Consider the following 18,510-nt stretch of genomic DNA (forward strand, 5'->3'; position numbering starts at 1 on the left):
AAGAGGAGGAGGAGGAGGATGGAGGAGGAGGAGGGGGAGGGGGAGGGGAAGGAGGAGGAGGAGGAGGGGGAGGAGGAGCTGCTGCTGCTACTGCTGCTGCTGCTGCTCATCTACCATTTAACTGACACTGTAAATAAATAACATCAACACTTTTTTTCCCCCAGCCCCATTTTGACTCCAACTGGCCTTACCTCGAGACGTAGAAGAGACACTGAAGCAGTGAGCATGGGAAACAATCGCACGGCGATGGAAGTACTCATGGAAGCTGTGCACGGACGCACCGACTTTGATGCCAGCGTGAGTCGGTTTTCTTTGTAGTTTTTACAGGGTTCCTGCGGCCTCCTTAAATTCAAGTAGTCCTTGAAAACTCCTTGAATTTGCATTCATGGAAAAACCTCCTTGAAAACTCCTTGAATTTCGACGGATCGGACATAAAAAAAATTTTGGTCAGAAAATCGAAACTATGATTCCTTTCAGACAAGTGTAGGCCTATCAGAAATAGGCTTTTGGCATTCATTTCTTGACCAAATCTCTTCGAATTTTAAAAATTTCTCCTTGAAATCTCCTTGAATTTGTTGGGGAGTTGATAGCAGGAACCCTGTTTTTAGTAAGGTTTTACGGCACTCGGTACTGCATAAGGTCATATGAGCGCCAAGGGGTGGATGTTAACAGAGAAGTCCAAATGGGAAATCAGGCTTACTCTGCTCACCTCTCTAGCCTCAACAGCACAAAGTCTGCTTCGACTATCAAGGCACCCCGGAAATAGCAGTTCACAAGAGAGAGACAAACATACAAAAGAAGTAGAGGAAAATGACGATAGTAAGGATGAGGAAAGAAAAAACAGCAGTTCGCTGTATGTTGTTCAGGCACAGTATGAGCATGACATTGATAAATCAGCCCATTTACAATTCTACTGTGCATAAGAACACGTTGATATCCCCCCTTTGGGAATGGCCTAAAGACACTTCAGTCAGTAGCACTGCCCTGGGGGGGATCAGTTTTCTTTATTGCTTGACTGTAAGTGACGGGGTGATTTGCAAAACCAGCTAAGTGACATTTTGATAAAAATCGAGATTTTTTGCTCATAAATACACATTGTTACAGGCTATCAGATGCACAAAGTTTTTTCAGCCAAAACCCAACACAGACTTCATAAAAGCCATCAAAAAATCTTCTTTCTATGCATGTTCGTGGGTAAAGCGGCGTTTTAAAAAGCTGATTTTCTCATAAGTGCTGTAATGGAAGAAGCGGGTTTTTTCATCTCAGCCCCTAAATTGTTTTACACCCACATCGACAAAATCTGCATCTTCGGAGTTGAAAATGGGCTTTTTCAACCCTGTCTTTCAGGACCAAACCAGGCTGAGTGGGACACACGAAGTAGGCAGACACACATACTGATGTGGTGTGATGTTACACTGATATTTTCTGATTTTGTAAAGATAACAGGTCCGTTTTAATGAGACCCAGCTGTGGCCAGAACAGCTTCACTATTTTCATGTCTTAAAATAGCTATCCATTAGTCAAATGCATTATCGCAGATCAGATCGGTGGTTGGTTGTCGGGTGCTCTGGTGTGGTCTGCTCCTTCTTTAATATCGTATCAAGCATCTATCATCTTTTTTCTCCCCTCCTTCTTTTTTGTGTTTGTTACTCTCTTGTAAACACCTCTACTCTTCGGCACTTATACATGACCTTATTGTGTTGCAAGTGCTGTAAAACTCTTACTAACACTAAACTAAGATCAGATCGGGTCATCAGGTAGTGGCGCTGGACACTGCACACTATAATATGAGAAAGACCTCTCTTTATTTCATCAAATCTGACCCTTACAAATGTCATGTGACATATTACCAGCCTTGTGATTGGCTGCTGGTCGTGATTTCATCAAAGTGGACCTGATTGTGGCCTTGACAATCAAAGATGTTTGATTCTGGAGGGTTTTGTCAGATTGTGTCAAAATGATAAGATAAGACAATATAAGGAAAGGTAAGGTAAGGTAAGGTTAGGTTAGGTGAGATAAGGTAATTAAAAACTTATTGATCCACAAGGAAGATTTTGGGTCAATATACCAGGATATCAACATACGAATGAAGATTCAGTGTCATCAAAGAAATGCACTCAGTACTATTTATGTTCAATTATTATATTATACATGCAAGGAAGCACAACTTGGTTACACAAACCTGCAGAAACGGTGTGTCGATTGGGCATGAACTGTACCCCCACCCCATCCCTCTCTCTCTTTCTCCCTCTCTTTCTCTCTCTCCCTCTCGCTCTCTCTTTCTCTCTCTCTCTCTCTCTCCCTCTCTCTCTCTCCCTCCCTCTCTCTCTCTCTCTCTCTCTCTCTCTCTCTCTCTCTCTCTCTCTCTCTCTCTCTCTCTCACTCCCTCTCTCTCTCTCTCTTTGTGCCAGTTCTGCGTCAGCTCCTAGCACTATGTGTGACCAATTTTAATGTATCTATACGCTCAGCCAGGACCGTTGCAGTAACTAGTTAGCTTTTCTTTTTCCGAGCTTCGGCTCTTTTTAATATTGTCCAACTGGCGTCATCACTTTTTTCCCCTGATACTACGTTCCTGGAGAAGCCCTATAGGCGAAACGTTGAACATCCAGGCCGATACGAACATCTGATTAAATATGTCTAACCCTATCCAAGTTATTTTTTTTTTTCTACTTTAAAACATGATGATGATGATGATGATGATGATGATGATGATGATGATGATTAGATGATGATGATGATGATGATGATGATGATGATGATGATGATGATGATGATGGTGATGATGGTGATTGTGATCAGGAATTACTTATAAAATATAAGTATTTTTCCATCCACAGGATATAGGTGGGGCACAACTGCAGGTGTCTACAACCCAGTTTTCCGAGGTTGCTTCGTGTGCAGGGAATAGAGTGCTGATTGGGGCCAACTGTGGTAAATATAGTCACTTTTCACGTCTCAAACTGAGACCTTGGAAATATAGATAACTCTTATAAGTATCAGTATAATTGTTACTGTTATCTTTGTCATTATCAGTATCATTATTATTATTATGATTATGATAATGATGATGATGATGATTATTATTATTATTATTATTATTATTATTATTATTATTATTTATCATTAATGTTGTTGTCGTTGTTATTTTTATTATTTTTACGATTATCACAATTCGTAACGATGGTAGGAGTGGTCTTTGTAGTATAGTTACTATAGTGGTGGTACTGATGAGAGCGTTGATGGAGATGATGGGAGTTTAGCTATGTCTGAGGTACCATTGTCGTAGGCAATTCTTGAAGTGGAGGTGTCAAAATTACAAACATCTCGTTAGTGCGAAAACAAAACCTGTCGCTTTTAAGGACAAGCGGGCTAACCTGGATTTCCAGGGGTTTCCTAGAAATCTTGACCAATACCAAAAGTGGGCATTTCCCTACCTGTAGTAGAAGTTTGGTTTCATTGCTGTGTATATTTGTTTGGCTATAGAGAAAAACTCTCCACGTCTTTTCAAGAAACTGAACCAGGGGCAAAAATTTACCTTCCATCTTCTCAAAGCAGCATTATTCGGGATAGCCCCTTTGTGCTTAAAAGTGACCAATTGTACATCTCATTTTTGCTCCTTTTGAGATAAATGGAAAAAAATGTTTAACTAGACTTCTTATCATCTAAAAGTGCATTTTTCTGTTGAGACTGCTAGTGTATTTTGGTTTTGGTTTTACCAAAATATAGATACAGTACCACCAAACAAAATAAAAGGCTAGTTGCATTCTGGCACAATCTCTGAGTTATACCATTTTTCTAGCCCAGTGATGATTTGAAAATGACCTCAGCAATTATGACTCGCCACTCACTTCTCTTTTAAAAAAATCTACTTTATTATAGTTACCTTTTTTTTCCTATCAAGCATCAATTCCAGTTCTTCATAAAAATAGACCATCTTGGCTGTATATTCTCAAAAGTATGTGTTTCTTCTTTGTGTTGATGGTTGGCAGGTGCTCTGAAATGGTTTGCTCCTTCATTCCTATCAACCTATCATTCCATATCTCTCCTCCTTCTTTTTTTTTTTTTTTGTTGCTCTCCAGTTACTCCTTTAATCCTCTGCGCTTATATGACCCTTATTGTGGTACTAGTGTGATAAATTAGTGCTCACCGGTACTTAGAATACACAGCTTGGTTACACATACATGCAGAAAAGTGTGTCCATTGGACATGAACTGTATCCCCCACCCCACCCCTCTCTCTCTCCCTCTTTCTCTCTCTCTCTCCCTCTCTCTCTCTCTCTCTCTCTCTCTCTCTCTCTCTTTATGCCAGTTCTGCATGAGCTCTCAACACTATGTGTGACCTGTTTTAATGTATCTATACGCTCAGCCAGGACCACTTTTAACTCTCTGCACTTATATGATCCTAATTGTGGTACTAGTGTCATCAAGTGCTTACCGGTACTTGAAATACTTTGTTCTCTGTAGTCACGTGTGGCCCTGGCTCCTACTACTCTGAGAACGCGACCTGTGAATTATGCGAGAGAGGCTCCTACACCAGCGGCCCCAACGAGACGTCGTGCACCAAGTGTAGTGACTCGAAGACAACTCTTCAAGCTGGAAGCAACAGTGACGCAGATTGTGTTGGTGAGCGAATTACGTACCGCACTTGTTCAGGGATAAGAGCTAAGATAAGAGATAAGATGATACTTTATTATCTCAGAGGGAAATCAGTTTTTTTTGTGTTTAACATTCAGGAGATGAGGGTAAAAGTAATTTTTTTCCCCTCTCATTGTTGAGATGAGTGTGAATAAGGAAAAGATGATACAAGAATATCTGAAAGTGAGTTCGTAATTCATGATTTACATTAGCTATTTTTCATGTTTTCAGAAGAATTTAGATGATGGTGTTCAATTTCTGGTAGCTGATAGTCTTCCAAATGGCTCATAAAGCTTAGAGTGTTTATTAACCCTATCCGTATGTCGTGTTTAGTATCATATCCATATGACGTGGGGAACTCCATGCCACCACTTTCCAAAGAGGAAATTTACTCTTTAATTTGAACCGTACACTTTGCATAGCAGTCTGTCAAAATAATTTTTTGAAAAATACTGAAAGTTTCAAGAAGATCTACGTACTAGAAGTATTCTAAAATGTGAAGAATACAAAATGACCCCAGGGCCAACGGATAGGGTTAAGAGGCGAAATATTTTTAAAATGTTTGTTTCTGTTTAAGTCTCAGTGTTGGCTTAAGCAATTGCTTAAAAATTCTACGTGTTGTGTGCTTTTCAGAAAACTGCAGCCTGGGTTCATTCTACAACGTGACTTCGGGCTCTTGTCAACAATGCTTTCGCAACTTCTACCAGGATGAATCTGGAAGACAATATTGTCATCCATGCCCAGTTTCACATGGAACAGAACAGGGAGGGGCTAACAGTTCAAGTTTATGTGTTTGTACGTCAATTCCGTATTTCTTATGATTGAGAATGGGTAGCCTTCTTTTAACTGATGCTAGGCGTTTATCAGAGATATGACCTTCAACGAGATTGATTCTATGATCAAAGTGAGGTCAGGTAGACCTGTCATGTTCTACGCTCAGCCTTGTTCAGTTGTAATAATTGCAAATATTTCTCAATTTCATCAACACAATTTAGATCATTTAGAAGGCAGGCTATTTCAAACCTGCCTGTCAAGTCTAATTCCAGTTGACAGGTATACAGTATTCCAGTAGACAGATGGAGGAAGTCAACAAAATAATTTCCCCAGTCGGGAATCAAACTCACATCTTCTGCATGCAACACTGAAATGTGCACTCACTTAACACTTTTCCTACCTGGAGCGGATGTGGCTTCACACGACCGAGAGCCGCAAAATACTGCTCGAGTGGCTCACTATCTATTCCAATTCAGTAATGAAAAGACACGAAATTCTCGGCCGATCCACGTTTTTGAAACAAGAGAATAGACTTCCTGTTAGCGGATATGAAAGAAAATATAGCACTGACAGATGATTTTTAGTCATTTCAGTGCTTTTTTCTGTCAACTTCAAAACGTAAAAATGTAAAAGAAAGTGCTCCCCTGACTCAGTAAATGTCTCACATTTTCACTTCTATAATAGGTACACATACATAACTTTCAGCAGTTTTTTGCATTACTTAAGGCAACCTACCCAGGAAGTTTAAATGATGCTGTTTGAGGGCTTTTTAAGCTAAGATCTTTCAAAGCTTTAAAATAGTTGATTTCATATGACACCTTCGATATTGCATAATCACTTTTAGAAACCCCAAACTAATATAATTGGAATAAATCTTCAATATTGTATCACCATCAGATAAATTTTTTTTCCCTTCAGCTTCATGGGCCATATAGTATGGTTTGTGTGTGTTTTATTTGGATGTTTTGACATTTTCCTTTGGTGGGGTAGGGGCGTAAAGATAAGTCAGGGAAAAGCCCTGGGCCAGTGGTGGATTTTGGCCTAGTAGGAAAAGAGTTAAACATTATTCGTAATCGATGATTGTATGGATTTATGTACCTTTTCAACCTTGTAGAATTTTGAAAGAGCCAGAACCTCTGAGGACCAAGGTAAGTAGGTGGAAGTACCTGGAAAACTCCAGAAATAATCAAACAAATTTCAAGAACACCTCCTTGGGGATTCGAACCAGGGCCATCTGCACCATATCGAGGCATGATGCCAACAGAGCTAGTAGTGCGCTTTTGTTGCATTTGTAAATTTTTATATTTCTAAAGAGTTTGAATTACAAATACTATGATATTTTATGTGGATACTTTGAAACCATAAAACACCAAAAACTCTTTCTCCCTTACAGCGTTTTGTGATCCTGGCTTTGAGATCGAAGCTTCTGGCTGCGTGGAGTGTGAGCGTGGCTATTTCCGAGAGGGCGTCATTCAAGACCAATGTAAAAAGTGCCCGGACTCCAATTTCACAACTCGAGGAAACGGCAGCACGAGTCAGGATGATTGCAACATTCGTAAGTAATCTATTTTGTTTATAGAGTTAGTTTAAATCACTGATTGACTGCTAGATTGACTGACTGATCATAAGCAGTTTACATACCATCAACACAGCTCAACAAATTTTATGTGATATTTATATGAGGAGGGCTGCTTTGACCTTTCCTTTAACTCTTCATCTCTGGGAATCTGCTCCCAACAACTTGCAGTCGGAGTGCCAGCGAGCTCCTTCACATTCCTTTACAACGACTTCAACATCGAATTACTTTTCAGCAATTGCAGAAAACAGGTCTGGTTTACCAGGAGTTCATTCAATGGATGAAAAAAAAATTTCAAAATAGGTTCACTTGTTTTCATTTAATGACTCATTTAATAATATTTTTATCATTTCTTAAATCTAATACCAAAAAAGGCCCCCAGCGTAGTGTACCCAGAAGCTAGGCCATTTTTTTTCCAGAGGACAGAATGGAAAAGGCACAAAGAAACAAGCAAGTGTTATAAAAAAGACAGGCCAAAAAAAATGTTTAATAGATGAACAAGAAGATGAAATAATTGGTAATGTTCTTACTAAGGCAGAATCAGCAACCCCCCCCCCCCCTCCTGGCCCCCTCCCCCCACCAGACCTATAATCAAAACCTGTATAACGTCATTGTGCTGATTGGCCGTATTTCAACTTTAGCAGATGCTCATTCCCCCTACCTCTTTTTTGCAAATATGAAAATCACAGAGAGTGAAAAAATAAGAAAACAGAAGTTTTTAAAAATGAATTTACGTAGAACTTACCTGCATGAAGCACACATGTTTTGAAAAGACATCAATTTTAGAATAGAGAAAGACACAAAATACTAAGAAAATTATAAATCTTTCTCATAAAAATAAGTAATCTTTGCAGTTGAAATAGACTGGGATTTTTTTTTCTTTTTGCAGCGGTGTGCCCACCTGGCCAGTATGTGAACCATACGGTCAGTGACACGTATGTGTGTCAGGACTGCGACTATGGGTTGTACCAAGATGAAGAAGCCCAGTTTAGCTGCAAGCCTTGCCAGGAAAACTACACCACAGACAATGTCAGAGCCAAAGACAGCTCGATGTGTCGCTGTGAGTATTACGACAATTTTTAAAAACATTCTCTGAGGTGTCCTCATTAAAAACAGGCAAGGGCATGTAATTCAATCAAATGAAATAGTGTTGCAGCTGATAAAAAGAATCCTGAAGTCCCTGCTTCTTTTTTCCACACAGTCCTAAAATGTGTCACGATGCGGTGGAATGAGGCGCTCGTCAATTTTGGGACATATGGAGTTATTGGTATCATCTTAAAGCCTATCCAATTGCCTTGCTTTTGAGGGAAAAAATATCTATTTATCTTGGATACAAGTCAAGATATTGGTGATTGAAGGAGGTGGGGGTCACCTGAATTCAGTGAAAATCTAGCAAGAAAATGGCCGCCAAAGTTGCATTATTTCCTTAACTTGAGAGTCCATTGTAACTAATTTACATATTTTATGACTATGCCTTTAATCAATGTTTTTCAACAGAATCCTTAAAGAAATGTGTTCTTTACTAGACGTGAAAGGTGTTGAGCTAAAAAAAACAAAAATTCTATAAAAATTCCCAGTTTCTTCACTTTCATTTTTTTCCAACCATTGGTCAATTTTTTATTAGATTTTTTGTTTGTTTTGGCTCAACAACTTTTATGTCCATTTAAAACACAATTTTGTAATGGATTTTACTGAAAAAGCGTTAATCAAAGGCACAATAAATTTTAATTTGCTGCTTCCAAAGACTCAGCACTGGAGGTCACCACACCTTGGTGGCCATTTTCTCACTAATTTTACCTCCGACACCAGCCAGGTGATCTCCACCTCTTTCAGTCACAAATATCTTGACTTTTATGACTGATACATTGGGGGGGGGGGGAATTTTTCATCAAAAGCAAGACAGATAAACAGGCTTTAAGATTACAATATACGAATAACTTCATATGCCCAAACTTGACGAGTCCCTGATTTCACTGTGTTGTGACTATAATATACTATTCAGATGACTGTATGAATAGCTTTCTTGAGACTATTTTTGTAAAAAACCAATAGCTGTTTTAACCTTGCAAATGTATTCCAAAGGCCTAAAGCTAACATTAGAGATGTTCTGAACACTTATGTTACCTTTTGCTACTTGACTTGCATGTTTCGTCAGTCAGTGACAGTAGATAGCTAAAGACACATGATCGCTTTGTTCTATACTTTCTTTTACTATTCGTTACACAACTGTCATTGTAACGAACGCTCCTCCAGTGAGCCACTGATTGATGATGGGTGACTTTCCCTCTCCTCAGTTGTATGTCCCCCTGGTCATGAAGAGTCACCAGCAAACTCCATGCAGTGCAAGCGCTGTCCAAGAGGAACGTACCGTGGAGACAGCCTCCAGGAAAGATTCCAGAACTGCACAGAATGTCCACTACAGAACACCACCGACGGGGATGGCAAGACGTCAGCTGCAGACTGCTATCAAGGTAAGAATCTTTGGAGTAGGAGCCTTATCTCATTCGCTAAAGACTTTTCTACCCTCCTCGATGTAATTTCTTCTGCCGGCAGGCACGTATGTGTCATGGCGCGGTGGAATCAGGCGCTCGTCAATTTGGGGGCATGTTGAATTACTGATACCATCTTGAAGCTTATTCATTTGTCTCGTTTTTCAGGGCAAAAAATAATACCCATATAGAAGTCAATTTATTTGGGATTGAAGGAGGTGGGAGGGGCCAAAGTTTGATGATTTTTATAACTTAATAGTCTTTGGAGACTGAAAGTTTACTTTTTTTTATAACCTTAATCAAGGTTTTTTTCCTGTAAAATCGACACAGAAATATGCTTTTAAATGGACATGAAAGTTGTTCAGCTAAAACCCCAAAATTCAATTAAAATTGCCGAACTGGTGTGCTGACATAATGAGCTACTTCTCGGATTTCAGCGTTATAGAAATTGATACATCAGCTTTATAAGGGGAGTTTGTACAATTTGTTAGAATAAAATAATAAAAGACATGGTAGACTTGAAGAAAATGGTGTCAATTGAAAATCTATTAATCTGACCCCAGTATCGATTTTCTGCTGATATCTCCATTATACAGTTGGGGTTATTTCACTGATTGGTGGTGAGAGCATCAAACATCTGGGTTTGGAGCATCGTAAAGGTTTTAATGAAAGCAAAAATGATAAAACTCACAGTTATTGATAAAAGTACCATATTTACTTTTAACCTCTGTTTCGTCTGTTTGTTCTGATTTTTATTTTTATTCAGGTAAACGGCTTGGAATTATAAAGAAAATTTGTCTCTCTCTCTGTCTGTCTATCTATCTATCTATCTATCTATCTATCTATCTATCTATCTATCTATCTATCTATCTATCTATCTATCTATCTATCTATCTCTCTCTCTCTCTCTCTCTCTCTCTCTCTCTCTCTCTCTCTCTCTCTCTCTCTCTCTGTATATATATGTATATTTCTTTTCAAAGTTATGAAGCAAAGAAGCTTCGAATAATTTATTTTTTTTGGTTCATTTTTGCAGCTGCGTGTGATGCGGGCGACTTCTTAAATGCAACAGAGAATGTGTGTGAGCCATGTGGTTATGGCACGTACCAACCAGACAAATGGCAGTCGGGCTGCCTGAACTGCAATCAGAGCTTCAGCACTTTGACCAAAGGCTCCACAAGCTCGGCTGACTGCAAATGTGAGTACTTCTTCTTGATCGCATAATAATAATAGATAGCATTTGCATAGCGCAAATCCCCACTCAACAGCAAGCTCTATGCACTTCACAATCTATACTATTACCCCAGCAGACCTGTGAGCATTCTGAAACAAACTCAACTTCCTGGGAAGCATACAGTGCAAGCTGCCATTTGAAGGCACTAAAACACTAATATACTGACAAGATCTTTCACTGTCTATGGCCGGGTACCCACTTCCACCTGGGTGAAGTGAGAAAAATTCGAGCAAAGTGCCTTTCCCAGGGACACAACGTCAGGACCGCGGCTCGAACTCCCGACCCCGCAACCTCACGATTACGAGTCTGGTAGCATAACCATTAGGCCACCGACGCATCACACTTGGAGTCCGGCATCTGTCATAAATTGGGCTGTCCTGCTCGATTCATTTGTCGGCCCGAATAGCTTCTCCTATAGTGTCAGTGGGGTTGGCCACATTTCCCATCTCAGGGCCCTTTGCATCCTGCAGTGCTGAAGGATAATGTGTATGTTCAACAGTTTGGTCCACCTCTCGACATGGGCATTTTGGTGATTGTACTAGTTTAAAACATTTGTTACCTACTTGTAAATATGAATAAAGATAGGTGTATTATTTTAAGATGAAAAATCTACTTTGTGTGTTTCTTTTCTTGTGTGGTGTCGGTAGTAAGTCTTGTTTTTTTTGTTTTAGTAAGTATTTTACGGCACTTGCAACACAATAAGGTCATATAAGTGCCAAAGATTAGAGGTGTTTCAAGAGAGTAACAAATACAAAAAAAGAAAGAGGAGAGATAAGGGTGACAGATGTTTGACAGGAAAGAAGAAGCAAACACCACCAGAGCACCCACCAACCACCCTCGTACTTGTAGTAAGTCTTGTAAATTAGGCTTTTGGATTCATAGTCGTGAGGTCGTGGGCTCAAGGGTTCGATGCTCAGACCCTATGTTGTGTCGTTGGGAAGTGGACATATGTACAGATGATTGTCTTTGACAGGTGGCATTTAGAGCAGGCAGGTTCAACGGTATAACACCTCCCCCCCCCCCCACACACACACACACCATATCTTCCCCCATCACAACAACCACAGTGCACTGTTTCCTGCCTGCGAGAGACATAGCATCAGCTGATCTATAATGACCTCAGGTTTTTGCGCAGGATTAAGCATGTTTGAGAAGTGAGAGAGGGAGGGTGGGAGTGGGGGAGGATGCAAGCTTACTTTCACATCATTTTCCTTATCTTTATTTTCATTGTTATCTTTGTTTTCTCTACCCTTCTCCCTCCGAGACCTAACATTGACAGCACACTCTATGGAACATTACGGCAACTGCAGCGCACCTGCACTTATCACTACATGGCATTGGACAGAAGGGCGAGAGCCCAGCTGTTGCTGGATCGTTAACAACTTTGTTTTCTTTGTTATCTCTTTTTTTTCTTTCTCATATCTTTATTTTCTTTCATATATCTTCATTTTCTTTATTTTTTATATTTTTTCTTTGCTATCTTTTTATTTTACAGTTACGTGTCCAGAGGGCCAAGAGGAGTATCCTCCGAACTCTGAGACCTGCAGAGAATGTCCAAGAGGGTATTACCGCAACGATTCACTCTCCACACGGTTTGAGAACTGCACAAAATGTGGTGACGAGTTCACCACTATTGGTGCTGGAAGTGTCTCAAGCAGTAACTGTTCTATTCGTAAGTACCTGCATCTACAATTAAATCTATCTATCCATTTCATTAGTAGGTAGGGTATAGTATTTTCATTCATATCTAGTAACGTTTTTAGTAATGCATTTCTTTGTTCATAATTGGTCGCTTTTTAGCACAAGGGGGCTATCCCGAAAAATGCTGTTTTGAGAAAATCGACGGCAATGATTTGGACCCTTGTTCAATTTCTTTAAAAGGCAAGGACAATTTTCTCTATAACCAAACAAATATACACACCAATGAAACCAAACTTCTCCTGGCAGGGCAATGCCCACTTTTGGTGTAAGACAAGATTTCTGAAGACCCCCAAACTCTGGATTAGCCTGCTTGTCCTTAAAAGCGACCAATTGTACTGGTATTTCTTCCAGATATACCTTCTTTTATTCAGATCCAGAAATACATTTTTCAAAAAGCGTTATAAGATCATAATTGAAGAGGTATTTTACCAGACATATCTTTGTTACCACCTCAGCTATCTCAAAACTGATGCCAAACGCTATTTTAAAAAAATTTTGCGTGCACTTTTAGGTATCTGTGAAGCTGGCAGTTATCGTAACGAAACGGACAACTTGTGCTATGATTGCCCAATTGGCTTCTACCAAAGTGAACGCCTGCAAGATTCATGTATGGCATGTCCGGCCAATCAAAGCACAGTAGACATGGGTTCTGAGAAAAATTCATCTTGCAAATGTAAGTATTGTTTGCAATCTCTTTTATTAAAGTTTGAGCTATGCCTTTTTGTGAAATTGTTACCTGCGTGCTCCTTTGTTGAATGTTCTAAAAGCACATTTATTTAAATCCCATTTTACTTACTAGTTTGATTCGTCTTTCAACAGCAAGTGGGATCAATAGCCACAGTAACTGGTTTTTATTGTGTGTGTGTTCTTTATCAGGTATAAGTATTTGAAAGAATTGTTTCACGTTAAATGGCCAGTATGCCTGAAACATTTGATGTAAATTTTGTTTTATTGTCGAACACCTAGAGCCATCATGGAACAGGATCTAAAGATGTAATCTTTATGATTTATTATGAGCAGGAACAATAAGTGAGAGAAATACGAGTATTCAGATAGCTGTGTGAATCCTTTGATAGGGGAGAGCCTAGCTCCTGACAGACCCTGTATAAGAGCAGCAGTCACAGTGGGCAGCGAATCATAATATGATAAGTTAGAATAAAGAAGCCAAGAGATAATTCAGCCTGCAATCCTCACACATCCCTGAGAGTAGAAATGAAGCTTTATAAATGCTCAAAAAATGGCAAACTCTCCTCTGCCAGAACTGTCTCTTCAGCTACATGTATAACGGAACACTCAAGTCATCTTAATCCTTCTTTCTTCTTTGTCACTAAAGAGATATAATATTCTCCTCTGCAGATTCTGTGATCATCATCCAATATTGGTGGACAAACTTTTTATTACTATTGTTATAGCTGTAGGGTCTGTCAGGTTAACAATAAACTGTTATAGTGGGTGGTTGGCGGGTGCTCTGGTGTGGTTAATTGCTTCTTCTTTCCTGTCAAACATCTATTGTCCTTATCACACCTTTTTCTTTTTTATGTTAGTTACTCTCTTGTAACACCTCTAATCTTCTAGTACTAGTACAGGGTTTTACGGCGCTCGCAACTGCGTAAGGTCATATAAGCGCTCTAATCTTCTGGCGCTCATAGGACCTTATATAAGTTATATAAGTACATAGAGTTTTCTTCTTAGTTGGGACATGTGTTGCTTAATAGACAGTCTTTTATTATAAATCTATTTTGCATCTCCACTCAACATTTCCAGGTAATAGAGGCTGGAAAAAGTTAGTAAAATGAGTGTTATTATCTTTATCATTATTTATGATTGCCTTTGTCTTCTCACCACAGACACGTGCCCTGCTGGCTATGAGGTGAACGACTCGCAAGATGGCTGTGTCGCTTGTCCCCGTGGCACGTACAAAAATAGCAGCATGCCGTTTGGCATGTGCATGAACTGTTCAGATTCAATGTTCACAACAGTAGGAGAGACCAGCACATCTGCCGATCAATGTAACATAAGTAAGTCACCAATCTTGCCAGGATTCTTACATCAGTAAGCCAGTTTTAGTTTCAGTAAGATTTTACGGCATTTGCAACACAATGAAACATATAAGTGCCGAAGATTAGAGGTGTTACAAGAGAGATACAAACACAAAAAAGAAGGAGATCGGAGGAGTTAAGGATGATAGGTGTTCGACAGGAAAGAAGGAGCAAACCACACCAGAGCACCCGCCAACCACCTACTAAATAAATCCCCAATGTTGTCTTTCATAAGTAGGTCACAAATTAAATATTATCAGGGTTCTTTCAGTGTAACATCAGTAAATCGCCCACACTATCAGGAGTCACTTTATATATATGTAAGAAGCCCTTGTTACCAATTGTCATCCAGTGTAAACATAGTGTGTCACCATAGTTATCAGGATTCACTTGATATAAAGCATAAATATATGTAAATCCCCACTGTTTTCAGGAATCATAAACAGATTTATACCATTGTTATTAAGAACCATTTACAGCTTTATGTAAATTGCTGTAGTTATCAGGAATTATAAACAGATTTAAGTAAGTTGCCATTGTTTTCAGGCTTCATTAACTTGTGAAAGTTGTCATTTTTTTCGGGACTCTTTGAGATATTTGCACCCTGTGCAGACCGTACGCAAAGTGTAAAGGGCTTTGCTGAAATGGACGTACTATATTCAAGGCAACTGAATTTTTTAAAACCCTTAAATAGGAAGAAGAGTCTAGGTAGCGCCGAAGATAAACACATTGTGGTACTCTCACCATCCTCAGAGGTTTGCTCGAAGGGTTATATCTTGTCTGCGAGCAACCAGGACTGCATCCCCTGTGGCCTTGACACTTACCAGGACGTAGACCTCCCTGTGCCCTCTACTGAATGCCAAACGTGTAAAAATGGCAAAGGAACAGTCTCAAAGGCAAGCACTGCACCAGATGACTGCAAAGGTAATTTTTTTGTTCTGCCATCATTTTTTAAAATACAGTAAATGCAGTTTTTACAATTTTACAGCAGAGTCAATGTGTGCTGTAGATCTGGCTCGTTATGAATGAATGAATAACTGGAGAGCGAAAAAAAAACAACCCACCACTGATTATTGTTACCAAAAGAAAAGCCAAGCTTTTTGCCTACATCCCAAGTCAATATTTTTAAGAATACAATTTTGATAATAACTACCTTGTTATCTTTAAAGCAAATGTTGTTTTGTTGGCATAACATTCAGGTTTTTTTTGGCTCTCCTGTAAAATTGTTAAAACTGTACACGCTGTATTTCTAAAAATTATGGCAGTATTGTTATGTATTAGATCTACAGATACATCCGACAATTTTGATTAATAATGGACAAGAAGAAAAAAGGGGGCTGTTCTCCTGATTTGTGTAATTATTCTGTTTAATGGCTCTCTGATCTCCACTAAAAATAGTGTATCACGAACTGTTAATTACTAAAGTAAGGTATGATTTTTGCATTGGCTGTGGGCAAGAATCTTTTTGACTGGCCAGCTTCAAATCTAAGATAAGAAACAAATTTATTGTCTTAGATGTAAGTTCTATACACTGGTTGCTTCTACTTGACCAGAAATGTTTTTTTTTGTAAAGTCACTTCTGCGTGGCCCAGATGTTTTTTGCAGACATGAAAACAATTTTTTTTAAGCTGCTTTATGTTTGAAGTTTAAGAAGATAACATGTAGAATATTTTTTCCTGAGATAATTGGATCTATCACTGTAAAATTACCGACCTGAATTTGAGATCGACGGTAAAATTACCCACCTGGATTTGAGATTGGTGGCAGCCTTTGAGGGAAATATATAAGAACAGGCCTGGAGGGATTAGAATTCGTAATGGAAATAAACATGACTGCGCTTGGGAGAAATTAGAATTCGGTTTTTTGTTTTGTTTTAGTAAGTCATGTTTTACGGCGCTCACAACTGAATAAGGTCATATGAACGCTATACGGGAAATGGAAATGACTGGGGCAGGAAAGGTGTTAAAAAGTCACCACCTCAGTGCTTTCTTGTGGTATCTCCATTTTTTTTTAACAGTGAAAAATATGACTTCTTCTTAAGCTTACTCTTTGTTATGAACTGTTTTCACTATTGTTAAATTAACAATGGAGATACCAAAAGAAAGCACTGAGGTGGCAAAGTCCTTAACCCTATCCGTATGCCCTGGGGTCATTTTGTACCCCAGAGGTTGTATTCTTCACATTTTAGAATACTTCTAGAGTGAAGATCTCTTTGAATCTTTCAGTATTTCTCAAAAAAATCATTTTGACAGACTGCTAGCAAAGCGTTGGAATCGGATTAACAAGCAAATTTCCTCTTTGGAAAGTGGTGGCACAGAGTTCCCCACACCATATGGAAACGATAGTAAAACACGACGTAGGGATAGGGTTAATTTTGATTTATGTCAACACATCTGTTTGTGAACACCGCGTCATACTGTTATGTCTCCCGACAGTTTTCTGCTCGGCCGGCCAGGGATTCAATTCGACAACGAGTTCGTGTGAGAACTGCCAGCGGGGATACTGGAACAACGGAAACTCAAGTCTGAGATTTGAAAGCTGTCAGTCCTGTCCTGAAGACTTCACCACAGAGGTTTTGGAGAATGCCACAGACATTGCGAACTGCTCGCTACGTAAGAATAGGTCGCTTTTAAGGACAAGTGGGCTAACCCAGATTTTGGGTGTTTCCAGAAATCTTGACCCACACTAAAAGTGGGTATTGCCCTATCTATAGGAGAAGTTTGGTTTCATTGGTGTGTATATTTGTTTGGTTATAGAGAAAACTCTTCTTGTCTTTTAAAGAAACTGAACAAGGGGCAAAAACTTTACCTTCGATTATCTCAAAACAGCATTTTTCAGGATAACCCCCTTGTGCTTAAAAGCGACCAGTTACATCAGCATGATCATATGACATGAAGACTCATAATTATAAATTATTTCACCGCACTGTTGTTTTTGGATGCATATTATGTTTTGTTGTGGTCAACACAAAGGAATGTTATCCCTCTCCCAGTGCTGTGTGTGAATGTGTGTATGCAAGTGTGTGTGTGTGTGTGTGTGTGTGTGTGTGTGTGTGTGTGTGTGTGTGTGAGTGAGTGTGTGTGTGAGTCTGTGTGCATGTCTGTGTGTGTGTGTGTACATGTGTGTGTGTGTGTCTGTGTCTGTGTATGTGTGTGTGTGCGCGTATGCATGTCTATATGTGTGTGTGTGTGTGTGTGTGTGTGTGTGTGTGTGTGTGTGTGTGTGTGTGTGTGTGTTTGTGTGTGTGACCATCACATTAAGCCACAGTTTTATCTGTGCCTCCATCTTCTTTTGTTCTTCAAAGTGATACCTTCTTAAGTGACAGTTATCTTTATTTTTCTATCTGTTGTCATCTTTGATCTGGCTTCTACATTTACTTCGTTTATGTTATCGAAAAGCGTGTCTAAAGTATCCCCCTTGTGGGTGGTTGGTGGGTGCTCTGGTGTGGTTTGCTCCTTCTTTCCTATCAAACATCTATTGTTCTGATCTCTCCTCCTCCTTTTTTCTGTTTGTTACTCTCTTGTAACACCTCTAATCTTCGGAACTTACATGACCTTATTGTGTCGCTAGTGCCATAAAACTCATACCTAAACTTAACTAAAGAATCCTCCTGATTGCATATCCAAATGTTTTTCAGGCGACTGTCCACCGGGGTCTTTCTTCGACACAAACAATGACGATGATTGTACGCTTTGTCCTGTTGGTTCCTACCAGCCCCTGCCAAGACAACGGGGTTGTATGCAGTGCCCAATAAACAAAAACACCAGTGGGGATGGAGCAGTGAACGCCAACGAATGCACAGGTGACACCCTCTTTTGCTTTCCCCTTTTCATCCTTTCATAATTCATTTATTTACTCCTGTCACCAGAGTTGTGGAGGGGGGGGGGGGGAGGACTGTGCTGGCTCAGTGGCTGGTGTGATTTGGCCCTCAAATAATGTCAAGCAACATATATAGATGATACAGTGTTTACATGGATGGTCTTTAAGATGTGTTCTTGAGTAAGGCACACTGTTCTAACTCCCCCCCACCCTCCCTAGAAAAAAAAACAATCCCCCCCCCCCCCAC

At 39.5% G+C, this 18,510-nt stretch overlaps 1 protein-coding gene across 1 annotated transcript in view; it reads left to right on the forward strand.

Moving 5' to 3' along the window:
* LOC101855048 overlaps positions 1 to 18,510 on the forward strand; it is a gene marked incomplete at its 5' end in the record, with an annotated part of 126,015 nt that overhangs the window by 79,553 nt on the left and 27,952 nt on the right. Inside the window, 14 exon segments of the mRNA XM_013087202.2 lie at positions 165 to 297; positions 2,838 to 2,931; positions 4,464 to 4,622; positions 5,268 to 5,429; positions 6,802 to 6,963; positions 7,874 to 8,044; positions 9,279 to 9,455; positions 10,507 to 10,668; positions 12,200 to 12,376; positions 12,917 to 13,078; positions 14,253 to 14,423; positions 15,198 to 15,368; positions 16,880 to 17,056; positions 18,082 to 18,246. Of these exon segments, the coding sequence (XP_012942656.1) occupies positions 165 to 297; positions 2,838 to 2,931; positions 4,464 to 4,622; positions 5,268 to 5,429; positions 6,802 to 6,963; positions 7,874 to 8,044; positions 9,279 to 9,455; positions 10,507 to 10,668; positions 12,200 to 12,376; positions 12,917 to 13,078; positions 14,253 to 14,423; positions 15,198 to 15,368; positions 16,880 to 17,056; positions 18,082 to 18,246 (2,243 nt within the window).

Source organism: Aplysia californica, unplaced genomic scaffold (genome assembly GCF_000002075.1).
Source record: "Aplysia californica isolate F4 #8 unplaced genomic scaffold, AplCal3.0 scaffold00557, whole genome shotgun sequence".
NCBI lineage: Eukaryota > Metazoa > Mollusca > Gastropoda > Aplysiida > Aplysiidae > Aplysia > Aplysia californica.